Below are 21045 nucleotides of genomic sequence, written 5' to 3' on the forward strand. Positions count from 1 at the left end.
AAAATGAACGGTGAAATATCCACATATAGGTTATTGATGTGATACATTTACTGGTAGCTTCCTTAAATATGCCACTAAAGTTGGAAAATAAGAATTAGTTGCCAAGGTAGAGAAAGGGGTAAACAGCAACATACTTGAAAATTGAGATGTGAATAATTTAGGCAATACCTGATAAGTATTATATGTAACAGAGAGAAGAAAAAAAAAAGTTGCGTACATCCAACATAAATAAAATAAAAACTGTAAGTTTAGGAGCCACTCAGGCTAGATATTGCTACTGCGTCCAAGCCTAAGATCACAGTTCGGAATGATCTTGTTCCATCTGATTTACATGGAACCCCCCTTGGTTATTCTTATGTACCTCCACCTTGAATTTCTCTTCCTTGTTTCCCCTCTTGACCTTGAGGAGCATATTAAACTTAGCAAAATCATCGATGACCTGCACAGCAATTTTGTTTTAAACATCGATCAGCAATGATACACCAGTAACTACCCTCGGATGCAGATTTCTAATCTATGGTTTTTTAATCATTAAATTAGGGTATGTATCTTTGGGAGCAATAACATAACAGCAGGAATACATTGCAAGCGACTGCTCAATGGTATGTAACAGTGCTCTCATACTATACTAACGACAACTTGAGAAGGGATCTTACGCTCCCGCTCCCTTTTCAATAATATGATTAGGTTAAGTCTCATGTTAGCTCCACTAATAGAGTAGCTCAGGTTATTTAGAGCGGCCAGAATAAGATTTCACAAATAATAGTATGTTGAAACTTGAAAGGAGCGTCCAAAGAATGTTACTAGCATTCCTCTATTTAAATACCGAAACATAATTTTCCCCCTCCGTTTAGAATTCAAAATGCTTAAAATAGGTTTTAATGTAAACAAATAAAATTTTCTTCCTCGTGGCAGAGTAACAGAAGAAAGCCTCGTATATAAAATAATTGAATAAAAAACACACAAGACCATTAATATAAGAATGCATATATGACACTTAGGTAAAATAACGGTATGAAAAACAAGTTAGAGAAGCAGTTCAAATCTATTTTTCCGCACAAATTATTTTAGAACTACAAATTTATACATCAAATTGCAACCAACATTTCAACTCAGTTCAACCATGTGTCTTCCAAGTCAGTTAAGCAAACAAACTAGATCAAGTTCAAAGAATAAAGCACTAACCTCAGCCTTTGCATCAGCAACCTCATGAAGCTCATAGGGAACTAGTGAATTAGACCTCTGCTGGATGGTCTTGATAGCATGATTTGCTGCATCCTGAACTTGAGGGTCATGTGTTGGCACAGATTGCCATCCTGGTTTGTGTCCATCTGATATCAAAAACAGAAGCAACAGTAGTGTTAATAAACACTTGGGGTTCAAATGTTCTACAAGAGATACACAAGGGCGGAAACCATAAACAAGGCAAATGGCAGAGACTTATACACTAATTATGAGTTTATAACTATAATGATCTAAATTATCCTTTATAACTGAAACTATAATCCCACATACTGAAAGCAACACCAATGCCGTATATCTAGACAGAAAAATCAGACCTCCCTTCCTTAAACCCAATTTAGATTCAATCCAATGATATGATAGCTCTCCAACTTCCATTGATTGGTCCTCCACTCTCTTTACATAAACAAAACCAAGAACAGTAACTCTCTGTTCACTCAAAAGCATCATCTTATAATGACTCAAATCAAAAACACTTTGGCCTTTTGAGAGCCTTCTAATCACTCATACACAAAACATTTATTTCTTATCACCAATTATTAATATTATCACGATATTGATGAATCTTGCTTGATGTATGCAACTTGTGGACATTTCTTATGTCCCCCATAAGAGTAATACAGAAAACCAGATGAACAGTTGCCCTGTTAGTACAGCGTCAATTTTTGGAGAATATAGAAATAAAATAATAAATACCCCTATAAGAATGCTAGTCTTAGTCTTATAAAGATCACAAATGGTTGATTTAAAAATGACATACCCTTTTTGACACCAAGATCAGCATTGGTAAACAATGGTGCATCATCAGCAGGCTTGAACTCTTGGAGTTCTTTGAAGTTCATCCAGGGTTTCACCCACACCTTGGCTTCGTAGATCTTCTTCTCACCCGCATCAATAGCCTCAAGGGTAAGGTGATGCAGGGTACCAGCAACAACCTGTTCGCGCGCCCTCACCACCCTTGCAAACTCGAGAAGTGCATTCTTCAACACAAGTCAACATTTGTCATTCACATAAAAGATTTATTATTGTACTGAACACAAGACAGGATAAAGAAGAAAAATTACTGTGATCACAATAAAAAGAAAGTTCAGCAATTCAATTAATATATCAGCACCATAACTTAGAAAAATATTATAGTAATACGATGATCATAAACCCTAAATTTTAGAAAAATTCAAAATTATGTAATTTAATATTAAACATATGCATATATTTTAATATTATTTGATGAGGTATCAAACAACTTAGATTTTGTGAAACTTTGTAAATTTGATATGCATAAAAAGAATTTTCAACATGACAGTCGGTTTTTTTAAAAAGCTCGATGCTATGGAAAGTTATCAACCTACAGTCACTCAAGAAAATAAGTTGATTCATCCCCTTCTTAAATTGTTACTAACATTAAAGACAAAACTTAGGCACTATTTTTCACTTAAAATTTGATTTTAGTACAAATCAGCATTTAAAGTCATTTCTGTGCTTAAAATTCAACTCAATTAAAACTCTTATAAGGGAGTAGCTTTTTTTAACTTATCCTGCAAAATAGGTTAAATCTACAAAATTTTACAAATTTTAAAAATTATTTGATATTTCAAAACAACTTTATTTTCATATCAATGCATACAAACATCATTAGCTATAAGATTGCATAGCTATAAACATTTAATTTATCCACAACTAAAATTTTATTGGACGATTAAATTAATAAAATCGGTATCTATAAAAAAGTTATTTTACAAAGAAAGGAGTGACTTCTAAGCGGATCCCTTAATAATATATATCGTAAAATGGCTAAGAAGAAAAGAGAAATGTGAAGGAACCTGTTTCTTATTGTGTTCATCGACAGCGAATCGAGCGAGGGCTTCGATTTCGCCGCTGTTCTGAGATCCTTGGGAATCGTGGACGCCTCCGAGCGTGGCCATCGGCGCGTGATGATCGTAGTGCAAGCAGTCAGCGAGCGAAGATGGAAGAGTGAAGAAGAGTAAGAAGAAGAAGAAGAAGAAGCAAAGGGATGTAGTTATAATGGAAGAAGAGGTTTTTCTCATTCGGATTCTTTCTTACTTTGGAATATGAATGAAAGCTTTGTCATGAAGCAGAATTTATTAACCGCAGAGTGTTCCTTCATTTGGAAGACACGCTGCACCGCTTCTCTCTCCGTATTTACTTTTCTTAATCCTCTCCAAACTCTAGTAACACGTGTCCTGTGCATGTCTATTAGATGGACCAACTCTCTATCACATTCAAGAATAGCTGTTTATATATATAATTACATTTATTTTTATATTATTTGATATATTTTTTAAAATTTTAATGATAAAACTAATTATTAAATTAAAAATTTTAATCACATAAAATTATAAATATAAAATTTAAATTTATTATAATATATACTATTAAAATTTATAAAAATAAAAGTTATTTAAAAACAATCTTATAAATCTTTAATTTTAATAAATTCAATATAAATAATTTAGATAATATATAAATATAATTTACCTATTGAATTAACAAAAATAATTTTTTACATTACATTATTAATAATGAATGATAAATATAATTTATATTAGTGTAGTTTGATATATACATATATATATATATATATATATATATTAAAAATATTATATACAGTTTTTGAGAAAGAAACTAAAATTAAAAAAAATGAATTTTATAAAATTAATTAATTTTATATAAAACTTGTCAATGACAATTATTGATTTAAATTTTAAATTTTCATGTCTCTGTAGTTCATTCTAAACTATTATATTTTGCTATATAGTTTTTTGTATTTGAAATATACAATAAAAATTATTTATTAAAATTTATTTTATTTATTATAATTTTTTAAAACATTAAAAGTAATAATATTTTTAAAAAATTAAAATCAAAATACAAAAGATAAAAAACCATATAATTAAAATCTATAAAGTAATTAAATTTTAAAAAAATAAAAAAATCATCACAGCCAATTTGAATAATTAAAAATAAAAGCATTAATCTCATTTAGAATTAAAAGTTTTAAACCATTATGCAATCTTTGAAGTATAACACACACAAAAAAAAATGAAAGAATAACTTGCATGTATGAGTTATAAAGCATCTTTGTCTGAGACTTATTTGGAATAAAAAAAAAGTGAAATTACTTTCTTTTACATTTTATTGCATGTATATTTTATAATTAAATTTAATTAAAATTAATTAAAAAATTTATTTAAAAATACTATTTTATATTATTATTTTTTATTTATATATTTGTTAATTTTATTCTAAATTTTGAAAATTAAAGTTATTATTTAACTTTTTTAATTATTTTATATAAATTTTTATATTTTTTCATATATATGTATATTTATATTTATAAAAAATAATCTTAATTTTTGTCTATTTCTTTAAATTTAAAGTTTACCTATAACAGTCTAATCTTTTAAATTTATGATTATTAATATGTATTGATCATTGACGTAAGTTATTTTTTACATTATAATAAAATAATTAGTTTAAAATAATTTATATTTAAAATTATATAATTTTATTAAATCTTTAATATATTATTCATAACTATAGATTTAAATTAAAATAATTTTAAAAAATATTGTTTAAAATAATTTTAATATATAATTATTTATCAAAATATAAAATTTCATTTTTTAATTATTAAATTATATGTATATTGATTATACAATAAAATCCTTGGGCATTGGACATGCTAGTTTATTTTATAATTTGATGTAAAAAATAAGAGTTATCTAATCTAGATCTGTTGTTGAAATTGCATAAGAATAAGCCATAATAACTATGAATTTATTTCTTAATAATAATTATTAAATTAACCTTTATTTATAATTTATGTGCTACTTCTTGAACAATAATGCTTGAATTCAAAACTACTAATTAACTTTAAATAACTATATATCAATTGATTTATATACTCAATTGCACTGAAGAAGAATAAGTTAAAGGGATTTCAAAATTTTAAATAAATTATAAATTAATTGAATTATATATATATATATATATATATATATATATATATTAGATGAGAAAAACTCATATAATATAATTAGAAGACAAAAAATTATTTTTATCAATTTCTTTATATAAATTATGAGTATATACTAATTTTTCAACTGGAGTATCTTAGAAATATTTTTAAATAATTTTAAGAATTAGTTTTTTTCTCATTATATCAAGTATTTTTTTTACATTATATATTTTCTTAATTTTTTATTAAAAATAACTTAATTTAATTTTATTCATGTAGTGCCAAAAAAATTATTATAATTAATAACAATATATAATTTCTGAAAAATTATTGAATCATTAAAAAAAGTTTAGTCCTTACTTTACTTTTAATAAAAAAAAATTGAATAGTTGATTTGACATTATAGGTACAGAAATTGGATTTAAACCAATATAAATATTACTTGCTCTTTAATATTGTAGATTGTAGTAATAATTTTACAACTAGTAAAAAAAAAGTGATTGAAATATAAATTTATATAAGTTAATTTTTCATCATTTGTCTATTAAATATAACTAAATCTATTAATTTTTGAAAGTAATGTAAAATTTTTCATATCAAATATAAATTGTAAAACTTATTTAAAATATAATAAGATGCATAAATATAATCATTCTAAGTTACAAGATGTTACATTTTCTTTAAAACAAGCATGTGAAGGGAGTAGCAAAGTTTCACTTCCAATATTACATTTACACATATTTAAGTAGGAAGTGATGCGAACATAGGATTTAAATCCATGTTCACAAATTTTATTTATTGTCATATACTTTTTATTAGTCAAATCATAACTATATACATTATTTGTTGTAACAATAACAAAAAGATCACTATTTAAAATAACAAAATTCATGATAATAATATCTTTTTCAGTCATTTTCATTGCTTTTACCTTCACTTTTAAGATCCTTTTCCACTTGCTTGATTCGTCTAGCTAGTAAACACATGTTTTCTCAATCTCACTAGATAAATAGATTGGCATGGATTAGTTACTTTGTCCCATTTAAAAATTGTCATATCACAGGTAATGTCATAAGAACCCGTTATTGCTTCTTTGGACACCTTCATCATTCTTGAACTCCCATTCTCAAAATTATATGATATAATATATGGCCTAAAATAAATACTCTCTTTCGTAAAGTAAAGAAAACAATATGAGATGAAATGAATGGTTCTATTATAATGCAGAGGCATGTCAAGTTTCAAGTTTCTTCCTCCATAGTAAAAGCTTTTTTTCACTACTTTCCATACACCTTCCTTGGATAGGTAAACAATACAATCCATGATAAAACAAAGAATCAAGTCATTGCTTGAACCTAAAATATTGGTTGACTTAGACAAAAAAATTGAGAACATTATTAGATATCCCATATGATAATTTCTTTTCACATAAAGAGTGTAGCTCAATTTTTCTATCGTAAATTTGATTTTGACTACATTAGATGAAGAAACATATGTTGTCTCTTAACAAAGCATTTTGTGTATGTTTCAATGCAAAATATGTTTCCTTTGAATACGTTGTGAATAACTTTCCAACTTTGGGAGCAAAGAAATATTTTAAGAGAGGAAAAACAAAAATAATTTTAGAACAAATATAGGCTTTTTAATGTATCTCTATACTAATATAATATTGTTCACTTTAAGCCAAAGTCCTCATAGTTTTGTTTTTGGATATCATCTAAAAAGCCTCATAGTACTAATAGAGATCTACTATACTTATATACCATTGATCCTCCTCGATTCTAGTCAATGTAAGACTTTATTTGCACATTCCAACAAACAACACTACGAATCAACAAAGAAAAACTTTAAATGCATTTAAATATATAGTAAATTATATTCATATATCATAGCAAGTGATAATTCAATTTTAAAATAGAATATATCTAAACAAATCTTTTTTAAATTTTAAATTAAATTTGGTATCTATCTTTAAGTATTTAATTATAACTGAAAAATATATATCTAAATTTATGTCTAATCAATTTTGCATGATGCAGAATTTAGTAAAAATAGACTGTTCCTTCTCACGCTAGACCACTTCTTTCCATGTTTATTAAATATACAATTTTTTTTATCTAGTAATATAATACATAAGATTTGAAAATAACATATATAGAAATATAAAATTTTAAAAAAATAAATTAAATTTCATAAATTAATTAATATATATAAATTATTAATAATAATTTCTAAACTTTTATATTTGATTTAAATTTTTTTTTAATTTCTATAATTCTTTAGAAAATATTATATTTTGGCATATATTATTCTTCAATATTACATAAAAATTTTCCTAAAATGTTCAATAGATTTTATATTAATATTTTTGAGTTTTATATGTATAATTAAAAAATTGTTGATTAAAATTTTTTTCTTATAATTTTTTAAAAGTTCAAAAATAATAATATATATAAAAAATTAAAATATTGAAATACAAAAGATAAATAAAAAAATAGATAAAATTTATAAAGTAGTAAAATTTTAAAAACTAAAAAATTAAAGTAAAAATCCATCACATCCAGTTTGAGTAACTTTTTTAAAAAATTATCTTGTTTGGAACGAAACTTTTTTAAACCTTCGGATGATCGTAAGCTTTGATTTTGTTACCTATCTCTCGTAACACACTTTCGTGAGAAAATAAATAAATAAAGAAGATGACTTTTTTATAAAATGTTTTTAAAATTAGTTTGAGAATTAATTTTAAAAAAAATACATTTAGTAATAATTGTTGTGTAAAATTTTTTAAAGCAAGTAATAAATTCTTATGTCATATTTTTATATTATTTTTTTATTATCTCTTTTTTCAGATTTCATATGAATACCTATCTTTATATTTGTAATTTTTTATTATCTTATATAAATTTTTAAATTATATATATATATTAATATTTATAATTTCTTATTATTTTATATAAACTTTTAATTTTTATATTTATAACATTCACAATATTTAATATATTATTTGTAATATTTTCAATTAAAATTCTCAGCAAATATTCATATTTAATTTTGTTTAATTTTTTTTAGAAACAAAATTGACATAGTTCTCAAATACTCTTTTCTATAGTTATTTCTTTATTTAATTATAACAAATTTATTTTTAATTATTATTTTAAAATAAAATACTTGTAGATCACATGCACTTTTAACGAGTGTTTTTTTTATATAATTTATTGTTTTAATTTTTCTAACATTTGTAACATCAAACAATTTGTCAAATCAACTAATCTCAAAAATAGATAGTGCTAGACTGCGTGACCTATATTTAACCATGAGGGCAAAGAACATGATGAATAGGAGAGTACGACACTCACCGCAAAACTGGAGGGGTGATTCTAGAAAGAACTGTCATAGATGCAAATTTTGATAATAATAATAATAAATATTCAAATAAAAATTTTGAATGTCAAATGATAAGTATAACAAACTTTTTATTAAAAATTGTAATATTTAATACTATTAATTCATTAATTATATTAATTTTTATTTATTATTAATATATATAATTTCTTGTCTCCAAATTAATTGAATAACTTGTCACCAAATTAATAGAATAGCTTGTTAATCAAATAAATATAGATCGGGGCATAAAAGTTTGAACTTATATACATATTTTATATATAAAATTTGTACGAGATTTTAAAAGACTATCACATGTCTTCCAGTTTAGAAATATATAATTATATTTTATTAAAATTCCTTTTATTTTATTAATGTTTCTTTAATCAAATTAGAAAAAAAGGTGTTATGCGAAAAAATATATTCAAATATCATATATTTAGTTTCTTTAAAGTATAAAGGTGGTCTAAAATAAAGAGGATGATGCATGGAACTGAAGTTAATAAACTTATAATATTCATTGAGATAAAAAATATGATTTCCTAATTTTTATTTATTAATTTTAAAATATTGCTTTTAAATATATTCTTCTTTAATAGAATAATTATTTATTATTTTTAATTTATACATTATAAAATTAAAAAATAATAATGTAATATATTTAAAATTTTAATTTTAAAACTATTTTAATTTAATAAAATTCATATAATTTATTAAGATTTGATTAATTATTTTAAAAATAAAAAATGATTATGGTCAAACATTAATTATGAATGAATGAATTAACAATTGAATGACTTTAAAAAAAATAAAAGAAATAAAATTGAAGTAGAAAATATAGGAAGTTTGGCGCCAAAAAGCAAAAGCAAGCATGGAGTAGGCTGGTTTTGAACATAGAAATATGTTGTGTCAAAGAACTGAAATCAAGGGATCTTTATTCTTTCATGATCAATCAATACGTTTCAGCCAATGATTTTCAACAACGCTCGTAACTCTCGTTGTTTCTGAATTCTGATTTCTTCCTCACTCTCTCTATCTCCTTCACTCTGCTAGGGTTTTCGATTCCATTCTCCACTTCCTCTTCTTCTTAGCAACAATGGCGGCAATGTCTCCTTCCTTCTCTCCCTCTCGTACCACCTGCGCTTCTCTCCTCCGCCAATTGCAGGTTCTTTACTCAATATGGCGCTTTCAATTTTTTCAATCTTTATGATTTTATTAATAATTTAAAAAATTTCACATTTTGTTGTTGTTGTTGGTATTGTTGCGTACTTTAGTTATGCATGTCGTGTGTTAAATTGTTGATTGGTATGTGGATTGAGGATGCGTGGTAAGGCTGGTAGTGTTAAGTTTAAGTGTTGGTGTAACCTTTGGGGTATGAAATGATGATCTGAGTTGTTTTCAACAGATGATATGGGATGAGATTGGAGAGAGTGACAGTGATAGAGATAATATGCTTCTTCAACTGGAGCAAGAGTGCCTTGACATTTATCAAAGGAAAGTTGAGGAGACGAGGAAGCACAAGGCTGACTTGTATCAGTCGTTGGCTGAAGCTGAAGCCGAAGTGGCCAATATCATTTCTTCCCTTGGAGAATCTACTTCCTTCTCACGGGTAGGTTAGGTTGCCTTTGCATAGTGCATTGTTGCTGTTGCTGTTAATATGTGTATGGCTCCCTTTAAAATATTGGGAATGGGACCTGAGATGTGCTAGAGTGAGATGCTTTCGTCTGTTGTTGTCTTTTATGTTAATATAGATAGTTTTAGCATATATCAAATATCAATAAATTGTCTTTCCTGCTTTATTGAGATAAAAAACTGTGTATTCTTAATGATCATACTACCAGAGGCGTGGGCATGCCTACATTTGTAAAGTAATTTTTGAAAGTGCGTTCCACAATTGTATTCTGTTTTTTCTAACTTGTTATTTTCTGCAATTTTCAATGCCGTGTTTTGTGTAGTCATTATGAGATTCTATAATTGATTATTTCCTTCTAGTTTTTGAATTATTTATTACTTACTACAAGTCTGCAATTCCTGCTTGATGGTTCTGAGGTCTCATTTTGCCCCTCTGAACAGTTTTTGAATATTTATTCAACTAATTTGGTTCTGCATTTGACAGGGGAAGGGAACTCTTAAGCAGCAAATAGCTACCATTAGACCTGTCTTAGAAGACTTGAGGTCAAAGAAGGATGATAGAATCAAAGAATTTTCAAAGATAAAGTCCCAAATTTCTCAGATATGTGCTGAAATAGCAGGCTGTGGGCAGTCCAAAAATGTCACAGATCCAAATCAAGGTGACCTGACAGTGAAGAAATTAGGGGAACTCAAGTCACATCTCCAGGAGCTTCAGAATGAAAAGGTTCAACCAAATTCAAAATATAGTCATATAATTGTAGTTCCTATTGCTTAGTATTGTTTCCTTTTTCTCTCCAATCAGATCTTACGCCAGCAGAAAGTGAAGAGTCATATCAGCACTATTAGCGAGCTTTCGATAGTAATGTCAATTGATTTTTTGAAGACGTTAAATGAAGTTCACCCAACTTTGGGCGATTCATCAAAAGGTACACCACAGAGCATTAGCAATGACACGCTTGCCAGATTAACTGGGGTTATTCACTCATTAAAGCGAGAGAAGCAACAAAGGATACAAAAGGTGACTTGTTACTTATGAACTAGATCAAATAGTACAAATGAACTTGTACTTGTCTCTGTATCACCTTATTTGCATGTATGTGCCTTATTGTTGCAAGTAATGTAGTTGTATTGTCTCATCTCATTTGATATAACAGCCAATGATCCCTGTAGAAGTTGTATCATTAGTTACTGTTTAGTTTCAAATGGTTATGTTGAAGTCTCATGTCGACTTCAGATACACCTAAATAAGAGCTTGTAAAGGTTAAAGCAATCCTTAGAGCTAGTTTTTGGGGTTGAGTTAGGCCTTAGCCCAAATTTAAGAGTTATTAGTAACTTAGTTAACTTCTAAATTCCTTTTGTCAGTTGCAGCCTGATAGTTCAGGTTCGTTGCTTGATAGGTTATTTGCATGTCAACATTTTGCCAGTGTTATCTAGTTGATTGAATAGAACTTTACAACACTTGCCTTTTAATCATGAGTAATTAACTATGTTCTGTATTGTAATTGCATACATGGCATGTGCTGGCAATTGAAGCACAGGTTGTTCTAACTGAGCAACATGATAAGTGATGCCCAATTTAAATTTGAATTGAGATGAAGTTGTGGATTTGTATGGACAAGCTAGTGAGGATTAGTCTCCTATAAGTGTATTTTAAGTCAGCTTGGGCTGCAAGTCACTACCAATTATTCAACCTTGTTCAGTCACTTAGGGGAGGCTTTTAGTCTATTTCATAGGTTGTCAGATGATATGGTCTGTTTCTGTGTGTAAAATCATACATGTAATTTCAAATCTTAAAGCACAAGTTTTTTATTTGCAATTGCATATACTTAAACAAACTAAATTGGTTCAGTGTCAAGAAATCCATTCCTGCTGGTTGTGCCTTTACTACGATCAAAATGTACCTATCATAACTGTCTGAGTGACTTTGTTTACAATATTAAGGAACTTACATCATATGATCTTGTATCCAGCATTATATTCATGAATTGTAATGTTGTCCTCACTACTTGGCTACTCGCTAGAACTCATTTTCTAAATGATTGTAAGAATGACAATAACCAATTCAACAGTTTTAAAATTTAAACTGATTTTGGCCAAAAATTGATGTAAATGGAGTTAACATTGAACTGTATTTGTTTTTGATCTGTCTCTTGCATAATTATTTTGATGTTTTCATATCTTGCTTTGGATTCAATTGAAATTTGGAATAAATTATATAACTTATTAGATCTTTGTGTTATGAAACTGAAATTTCTGTTTATGGAAAAGTTTAAGACAAATAAATGAAAAAAGAGTGATAACTTTCTCATTTCTTTACAGTTGACATGAGTCATCTTGTAAAAGGGACTAGGTTTGCTCCTTTTTTCTGTGGCCTGAGGATGTAATGATTTGGTTGAAAGGGTATTACTGTTTTAATTCATATAAGCATATAAGAATGAATCTTGTTATTGATCGAGCACTTTATTTCCATCAGGTTATAAAGATTCATTAATCTTATATTCTTATTTTACTTTCCTGTAGTTACAAGAGCTTACTAAATTGCTGGTAGGGCTGTGGGATCTTATGGAGACACCAATGGAAGAACAAAAGGCCTTTAGCCATCTTACTAGATTAATTTCAGCATCAGTTGATGAAGTGTCAATACAAGGGTGCCTTTCTGTTAATGTCATTGAGCAGGTGAAACTCGTGTTGACTTGAACTTATCATGCAACTGTTCACTTCCATGATTTAAGTTATAGTTGCTGGATTGCTTATATTTTTTGCAGGCTGAGGTTGAAGTTCAGCGCTTAAATGTTTTGAAAGGCAGTAAGATGAAGGATTTAGTGTTTAAGAGGCAGCATGAGCTTGAAGAAATTTACAGAAGTGTTCACATGGATGTGGATAGTGAAGCTGCCAAACAGGTTTTGACTAGCCTCATTGAATCTGGTAGCTAAACTATCCTCTTTTTTTTTCTCCTTACATAGCCTATATATTATTGAACTTTTTCTTTCTATCTTTCTTTCTTCAAAATTTATTTGTGAATGCTTGCAACCATATCTTTATTTTTCTAATATTTCCCTCTTAATTTTTAAATACTGTAGAGAATTTTTGCTTTGTGTGTTTCCAAATTGTCTGTACTTAGCTTTTATTATTCCTTGAACACTAGCTTTTATGGCCTTGCAGGTAACATTGATCTTTCTGATTTGCTTCAAAGCATGGATGATCAAATTATAAAAGCCAAAGAGCAAGCTCTCAGCAGAAGAGATATCTTAGATAGGGTAGGGAAATGGAAATTTGCAGCCGAGGAGGAAAAGTGGCTAGATGAATATGAAAAGGTAGACATATCTTAAGTTTATTATTCACAAATATGCCATAAAAACAAAAAAAATTGCCGGACATTTGCTATATTATCTGCATTATTTTGCAGATCCATTTAGACAAACAACCCAAAAGATAGGCCATTAGCATTATGTTGAAATTATATGATTTTAGGCATTGAGGGAGGAAATTACGTGAATAGAGACTTGGAATATTCTCGAGTGTTGTGAAATGTTACAGAATGATAATCTAGTAGTCTTACATACTAATACTAGAGACCTAATCCAAATCAAATTCAAATAAAAGAATAAGTGACTTCCTATAAGATAAAATCCCTAAAACTAATAAGGATTCTAAAAACATAAAATTCCTAAAAGTTTTGATGACTCAATTATCCCTAAAAGAACATAAATTATCCTAATCTATTATGTATCCTTCTCTAACAAAATATTTTGTAGATATTCTAACACATCATGTACCTTTTTCATCCTTTTTTCAGGATGAAAATCGATATAGTGCAGTAAGAGGAGCACACAAAAATTTGAAGCGAGCAGAGAAAGCACGGATTCTTGTCAGCAAGATAGCATGTGAGTTATCATATTTTTTTAATTTGTTTGCATTTATGACTTCACTATGATCTAGAATTTTGATTTTATGCTAGATAGTTATGCCTTCATGGTAATGGAAAAACTATGGAAATTAGTAGCTGCTTATGCTTGAATTTAAAAACCATTAATATGTTATTGGTTAGAAAATGATATTAAATATGAACACTGCAAGATTCTGAACAGATGTAAGCTGTGGACAAGCTTGAGTGAATAACAACTCCTAATGTGTAGCATTTCCATGGATCATTAGGAGTATTAATGAATACAGTTCGATATTGTGTTGACCCTTTGCTTGTTTTATTAAAGGAAAGAAGTCACACTAATATCTGATTATATTTGACGAATTATTTAAGATGGTGTGCTAGAAATGAAATAATCTTTGATGGCAAACCAAAAAGTAGCAAGCAAAACATAGAGGTTAAAATTCTTATAGTAGACACAATAGCTTGTTTATTTCAGCTCTTTCTCATGAAAGTTTCTTTTATGTTGAAAAAATCACTTAAAAAATTCAGTGTTTAAGTTTTTGAAAATAATCAGGAGCTGAAAAACTTAGAAATTTTCTTGAGAAGCTATTAACATAACAAAAAAGCTGTAATTATAACTACTGTTTAAAGTAAAGTGCTTTTTATAATTGTAACCAAACAAAAAATAGTTTCTACTTTACATAAAATTTCTGAGACATAAATGACTATTTTTGTACATTTTTAGAAGAAATTTTTCTAAAAGGTTAACATATGTCTTTTCTAGGTTAGTAAAAACTATATGAAAATATTTTTTTTAGTGATACTTTTCCTTCAACTTTCGTAAGAAGTGTATAACTTTTGTTGTAGACTTTCTTACTATAAAACTAAATTGATTCTTTGTAATTCTAGTTTTTCTTATAACTTTACAGTGTAACTCAAGTTTTATCCCTTGATAGTTCGCATAATTCTAGATACTGTACTTGTTCTTGTTTATCGGGACCAAATGTTCTTTTTCTACTCATTTTCTATACTTTTAGATCTCAAACTTTCATTAAAAAATTTATCAAGGTTGACTACTTTATCATTATCTATTTTTTTTAGGAGTTTTTTTTTACTTCTTCAACTTGAATTCCATGATAATATGCCAAATTTATTTTATTCTCTTGGGTTTCTAATTATTCTATATTTCCATTTGCTCCTCGTCCATCTTTAAAATGTTTATAAAAATAGTTTTTTATTCGTCTTTAATGTCTTGATTTGTATCCAAAACTTTTTCTTCTTCATTCTTGATACATCCAATTTGTTTCAAATTTCTGTATTTTCTTTCCCTATTTTTGACAAGCTTATATGTCTTATTTTTGTCATTCTTTGTCATAAGATTTTGATAGAACTTCATTAAAGCCTTAGATTGAACTTCAAGAGTACATTATTATCATGTTCTATTTATACTTTTCGAAGTTTCAAGTCGGGCCTCTATGAGCTATTTTCCAACAAAATGTCTGGTATTCCTCTGAATCTTTGCTGTTCGATACTTCGATGATGGACAGTTATTGTGCACAATGTGTTAAAATAGTAAATTAAGGCTAACTTGGCCATAATTTTCTGTACTTTTATATATAAAAGTGACCACTAAAGTGACTAAAGACTATTTTTTCCCCACACTTCTTGTTAATTTGGAATGAAAATGAAAGTCCAGTTAATAAATCAAAACCTTAGTTTATGTACTCAAGCTGGCTGATTAGTGTAATTGGTGATTAATTTTGTTTCTCACCGTTTGAATATCATAGATGAAGGATTGACATGGTTCAATTGATAAAATATTATACATAAAATAAAAGCAGTAAGGAGCTCTAGGTGATAGCTTGTATATTCTTCCGGGTGTTTTCTTCATTGTTTTAGCACTAACTGTCTTTCAAGAATTTTTCTGAACAGCTATTGTTGAGAACTTGACTGCAAAAGTAAAAGCCTGGGAAATGGAAAAAGGAATACCTTTCTTATATGAAAAGGTGATGAATTGTATTTAATTTTATTTTATTGTAGTATGTTTAGTCAAGATCTAACTCAATTATTTTTCAGGTTCCATTGTTACATATCTTGGATGAATATATCGTACAACGGCAACTGCGAGAAGAAGAAAAGCGCAAATCTCGGGTATCTTTCTGTCAAATTTTTTCCCTCTTTCTAGTTTCTACTCTTAAACCTGTACATCTTCTATATCATTGAAACGCCTGAATTTTATTTTTTTATGGCGGGTGCTATTCAGAATGAAAAATAAATGTGAATTCCCTTCAATGCTCGTATGTTGCGATACTTTCTATTTTTCACGTATGGTTAATAAAATTGTCAAACAAATTATTACTTCCATTTCTTGTTATGGTCAAGATCCCCTTCATTTTATTAAGGGGAAAATTTTGGATAAGCGTATTTTGGCGATGGCTAAGCATTAAAACGAGTAAAATGAAAAAGCGGAATTTTGGGTTTCATCTCTGAAATATTAAGCAGCGCATCTATTATATCTTTTTCAAAGATCTCAATCTACAATTAAGTTTGAAACTTTTCTTTGTGCTGGAAAGTTGGCTGCAATTTTTTGCTTCATCTTGTGAGAAGTTTTTCCTTTTGTGTGTGTGCACGTTACTCAATCATTTGCTGACTTAATGTTGGACACTTTTTGACCAAGTCTTCAATTTGTTTGACATTAATGCAATTGTTTGTTTTCATCAACTTTGAACATTTTATTACTCAACTGCTTATTCTGGTATACTTAACAGGAGCAAAAGCGGCAACAGGAACAACAAGTTGTAGAGCAAGAGACACTTTTTGGTTCAAGATCTGCAACGAAAAAGCCTCTGGGGCATAGCACTACTGCTAACACCATAGTTGGGACACCAAATGGGCGCCGCATGCTTGCTTCTTCAAGCCGTTATGGAACCTCAGGAGGAAAGGAACGGAGAGAGAGTGGCAGACTAAATAACATAATTCCAGTAAACTATGTTGCTCTTCCCAAAGATGATTCTGTTTCTAGGGGAAGTTAAGGCGACCCTCAAATTTGACTCTTGTAAATCAGTCATCTTTGTAAATACGCTTACACTACAAGCTCTTTGTTTCCTACCAAAACTTTATATAAAAGCTTCTAGAATTTTTTCTTTTTTACAAAAACCATGGTTGCTGAAATATTGTGCTTTGTTGCAAAAAAATTTTGGGAGGGGGGGTGGAATTTCATCTGGATTTAAAAATTTGCAGGAAAAAATTATCTGCTAAGGGTTTTTCTGCAAACTTAAATCAATAGGAAAATAATAAATTTTTAGTGACTAGCTAATTTGATCCCTACAATTTTGGAGACGAAAGTGAGGGTTTAATCATTATAAATAAAGATACGTATTATGAGCCTCGGTGGAATCCATATCAGGCAACTTTCTGTCCAAATTGAAAAAAATATGAGTTAATGGAATCCATAACTATACGCATTAGAAAAACATGCAAAAGGAAGAGAGAGAGAGAGAGAGTTTATGATTCTCTTTTCTAGTTTGACTTGTCGGAAAATTTTATGAAATTACATATTGCTTAATGCAACAAACCAGACCCCTTTTATAGCAACCAAAAAACACATACAAAGGAGAAAGAAAAAGTTGCTAGAAAAGAGCATAATGGCGATGATTAGAGATTAAAAAGAAAAATCATTCCTAATTTCCTATTCACATTCCAGATTGCTTAAGCCTTTGCCTCTTGGTTAGCTTTCACGGGAGGCTCACGAATAGGCATATTTAATACGATGGAAGAGGGCTTGTTGGCTTCTCCTTTCTGACCATATTTGACTTCGGTAACATTATTTGGGGCATCAATCACTGCCCCTGCAATTACTCCAATTTGAGCATCCTTTACAGGCAAGGGAATTTCATCAGCCACTTTGCTTTCTTTTTGCTCTTTGTGCTTTCCCCACAGAACAGAGTATAACCCTATAACAATCAAGATGGCCCCAATCACACTGCACCCAAGAGCGGATAAACAAAATCTTTAGTTTGTTTGGAATGAACCTAGCTAGAATTACTCTTAATACACATCGTATACATGGGCCAACGCCACTGTTTGAGGTGATTGATTGATAGTCATTTTATTCAGGCAAATAATAATTCTATTGAGAGTTTGATTTATCTTATTTTATAAAGTAATATATATATATATATATATATATATATATATATATATATTCAACTTCTTCAGATAGCTTTATAGACAAAATAAAATAAAATAAAATAAAATTTTAAAGCAAATTTTCGCACATGCATGACATATACGGAATATGAAGTCTTGCCTGTCTTCATGTTATTTCATGAATTTAATTAAAAATATAATGATAGCGTAAATATTAATTCCTCCAATTATAAATTACTATAAATTATTAATTTTTATAATAATTACTATAAAAGTTATATCTAATTAAGGTGACATGTAGTTAATTAATAATTTAAATTTTTTATATTAACGTATAAAAAGTTCAGTTTCAGTATTAGTTGATTTCAATAAAAAAAAATTGTTATTTTGAACCAGTCCATGTAAATATTTGCAAGGAGAGATAGAAATTTACCCCCCAAGATAAATTTGTTCTGCTAGGATAAAGGAACCCATGATGGCAACAATGATCATCATTAAAGGGCTAAAGGCAGTTGCAAAGACAGGTCCTTTCTTCTTAATTACCAGTCCTTGTACATAGTATGATATGCTTGAGGTCACAATCCCCTATATATTCAAATATATATAAACAAATGAATAAGAAAAAACTATACGAACACCTTTGTAATAAAATTAATAATTAATGGAAGAGGCAGTTCTTATTCTTACGGCATAGGCAGCAGCAAGTAAGTTCATATCCCAGCCAATTCTCCATACAGAAGGATTGTGTTCAACAACAAAAGTAACGGCAATAGCTTGAAGAGTGCCTATAAAGCACACAAGGGAAGTGAGGCTCAGCTGATGATTCTTGTACGTCTTTATAGCTTTGGCCTGCCCAATAGCATTTAACATAAATGTCAATTACGTAACATCAACAAAAGGACCCACTTACTAACACAAGAAATGAGAGAGACTGCAAAAAGTAAGCAACTTTTTTTGGATAAATGTTAAAGACAATTCTTTATACTTAGTGTTGCACTTTAACTAAAACTAAAACTTTATCTTGAAAAATATTATCAATTTTTATTATGCTAGTTAGTGGACGAAACTCTTAAGTTAAAAATGATATAAAAAATACTTTAAGATATTATATCTGAGTTTTTTTTATGATGTCTTACTTGTAAAACAAAGAGGGAAGCCCAGGCAAGGGTGGCAATGATAAGGAATATGCAGCCTAAGAACCAATCTTTGTCTGGGGATCCTGTGGTGCTTGTTGCATTGGTTTTATTGTGAAGATCAGCATGTTTGGCCCATATCAGCTCCACTATAGGACCTTTGTACAGGGTCATCAGCATAGCCCCTGCCACTGTTACTAACGTTCCCCCTATCTTTGCTATGCATCTCACCTGCTTTATGTTAATTTTCTCCATTCTTTTCATATATTCCATCCATAATAAGAAAAGAACTATTAGAGATTGATAGAGATAAAAAATAGAAACATTAATAAAAGTAACTATTAGAGAGAGACAAATATTAGAAATAGGTGACTTTACTCATGAAACAGAACTTTAAAATTATTCTTTTCAAGGTTTTGGGTTAATTTACCGGCATAGAACTGCCATCACAAAAGTCATGGCTGGAAGCATGTTGCTCATTGCACATGAGAAGGTTGGCGATGTGAGCTTCAACCCAGCATAGTAGAAGTTTTGATCAACCACAGGCCTGTTTTATTAATATATTCCATCACAATATATAATCATATTAAATTATGCAACTTTTTTACTTTCATATGTTTAAGAACATGCTGTAATAGAAAACACTTTATTGTACTAAAAAAGGACTAACCCAAGGAGAGCTAGGACGAAAATTTGCATGAAAACTGGAAATGTTATCTTGGGTTGACCTTTCCTGAAAATTTGGAACCACTAATCAGCATTAGTTTGCAAAGCCTTACGTTAATAGAATAAAATAACAAGTTCATGACTAGCTCGGTAATTGTAGAGTGTATGTTTATTATATGAACCTTTCAAAAATAAAGGCAAATGGAGCAATGACCGCGGTGGCAACAGCATGGCGATAAACCACAAGGACATAGTGGCTCATGCCTTGGTTGAGAGAGACCTTAGTGATAATGTTCATGCCAGCATAGCCAAACTGTAAAGAGATCATGGCAAAGTAGGGTTTAGAACTCTCAAGGAATTTGGAACTATATCTAAGCTTTTCAGTGGCCATTTTGATAAGGGTAGAGGTTAGTCTTTAGAAAGGGTGAGCGTTCTTTAGAGAAAGAGGAAGAACACTTGAAGAAGGTTTGTGTTTCTTCCTAAGAAATATCATGGGGATGGCTAGGCTATTTATACCAACTAGGAATGATCAATTGTTAACGTCATATATATATATATAATGCAATATGGCTCTTCTTTTCTCTCTCTTGTAATAATGGGGGGCAGCACGACAATGCATATATTAATGCTTTGGTAGAAACATCGAAGCAAAATGAACAATATGATAATGGAATCAAAAGTGAATAAAATAAATAAAGCTTTGTCGAGAGTAACATTTTAAAATAAGCGGACAATATTTGCTTGCAACAATGTATGTTTTTAATAAGAATGATTGCTCTTCATGATATTTCAAAATAGGATCATAATATTTACTTTGTAGTTCTCTTATAGTAAATTAATACGTGTTTTTTTCTGTCCATTATTTGAAATTAAGATCCCTCTTCTTTGACTAGGCATAGGTCCCACAATTCTGGCAGGGCCTATGAATAATAACTTAATCAAAATAGATATAACTTTTGTAGAATACTATTAGGATGATCATGACACTAGTAAAT

The 21045-nt window shown here is 28.9% G+C and overlaps 3 protein-coding genes across 3 annotated transcripts; 1 reads left to right on the top strand and 2 right to left on the bottom strand.

Moving 5' to 3' along the window:
- Nucleotides 1–3458, bottom strand: LOC113864966 (cysteine proteinase inhibitor 6). The gene is made up of 4 exons (XM_027499241.1): nt 3063–3458; nt 2003–2222; nt 1186–1331; nt 1–439 (listed from the first exon to the last, which is right to left on the bottom strand). Exons 1-4 carry the CDS (start codon nt 3285–3287, stop codon nt 296–298), a joined length of 735 nt encoding a protein of 244 aa, XP_027355042.1. The 5' UTR covers nt 3288–3458; the 3' UTR covers nt 1–295.
- Nucleotides 3459–9698: 6240 nt separating this feature from the next.
- Nucleotides 9699–17134, top strand: LOC113866019 (65-kDa microtubule-associated protein 5). Its single transcript, XM_027500904.1, has 11 exons — nt 9699–9767; nt 10008–10211; nt 10719–10958; nt 11037–11252; nt 12755–12910; nt 13000–13159; nt 13397–13548; nt 14031–14118; nt 16035–16108; nt 16179–16253; nt 16871–17134. Exons 1-11 carry the CDS (start codon nt 9699–9701, stop codon nt 17132–17134), a joined length of 1698 nt encoding a protein of 565 aa, XP_027356705.1.
- Nucleotides 17135–17810: 676 nt separating this feature from the next.
- Nucleotides 17811–20506, bottom strand: LOC113865511 (WAT1-related protein At5g07050-like). The gene is made up of 7 exons (XM_027500112.1): nt 20233–20506; nt 20055–20117; nt 19815–19931; nt 19388–19640; nt 18939–19100; nt 18685–18836; nt 17811–18084 (listed from the first exon to the last, which is right to left on the bottom strand). Exons 1-7 carry the CDS (start codon nt 20439–20441, stop codon nt 17811–17813), a joined length of 1230 nt encoding a protein of 409 aa, XP_027355913.1. The 5' UTR covers nt 20442–20506.
- Between the last annotated feature and the right edge of the window lie 539 nt (nt 20507–21045).

The sequence above is a fragment of the Abrus precatorius genome, unplaced genomic scaffold (assembly GCF_003935025.1).
Source record: "Abrus precatorius isolate BTA unplaced genomic scaffold, Abrus_2018 Scaffold4, whole genome shotgun sequence".
NCBI lineage: Eukaryota > Viridiplantae > Streptophyta > Magnoliopsida > Fabales > Fabaceae > Abrus > Abrus precatorius.

Bases quoted from the DNA above. Each gene is read 5' to 3' on its own strand.
- LOC113865511 (XM_027500112.1), bottom strand. From the start codon at position 20,441: ATGGCCACTGAAAAGCTTAGATATAGTTCCAAATTCCTTGAGAGTTCT. The intron at 20,118-20,232 runs GTTCATATAATA...CCAAATTTTCAG, and splicing joins TTTGCCTTTATTTTTGAAAG to GAAAGGTCAACCCAAGATAA. The intron at 18,837-18,938 runs GTAAGAATAAGA...TTGAATATATAG, and splicing joins TACTTGCTGCTGCCTATGCC to GGGATTGTGACCTCAAGCAT.
- LOC113866019 (XM_027500904.1), top strand. From the start codon at position 9,699: ATGGCGGCAATGTCTCCTTCCTTCTCTCCCTCTCGTACCACCTGCGCT. The intron at 9,768-10,007 runs GTTCTTTACTCA...TGTTTTCAACAG, and splicing joins CTCTCCTCCGCCAATTGCAG to ATGATATGGGATGAGATTGG. The intron at 12,911-12,999 runs GTGAAACTCGTG...TATTTTTTGCAG, and splicing joins CTGTTAATGTCATTGAGCAG to GCTGAGGTTGAAGTTCAGCG.
- LOC113864966 (XM_027499241.1), bottom strand. From the start codon at position 3,287: ATGAGAAAAACCTCTTCTTCCATTATAACTACATCCCTTTGCTTCTTC. The intron at 1,332-2,002 runs GTATGTCATTTT...TTTTGATATCAG, and splicing joins TGATCTTGGTGTCAAAAAGG to ATGGACACAAACCAGGATGG. The intron at 440-1,185 runs GTTAGTGCTTTA...ATTGCTGTGCAG, and splicing joins TTGCTGATGCAAAGGCTGAG to GTCATCGATGATTTTGCTAA.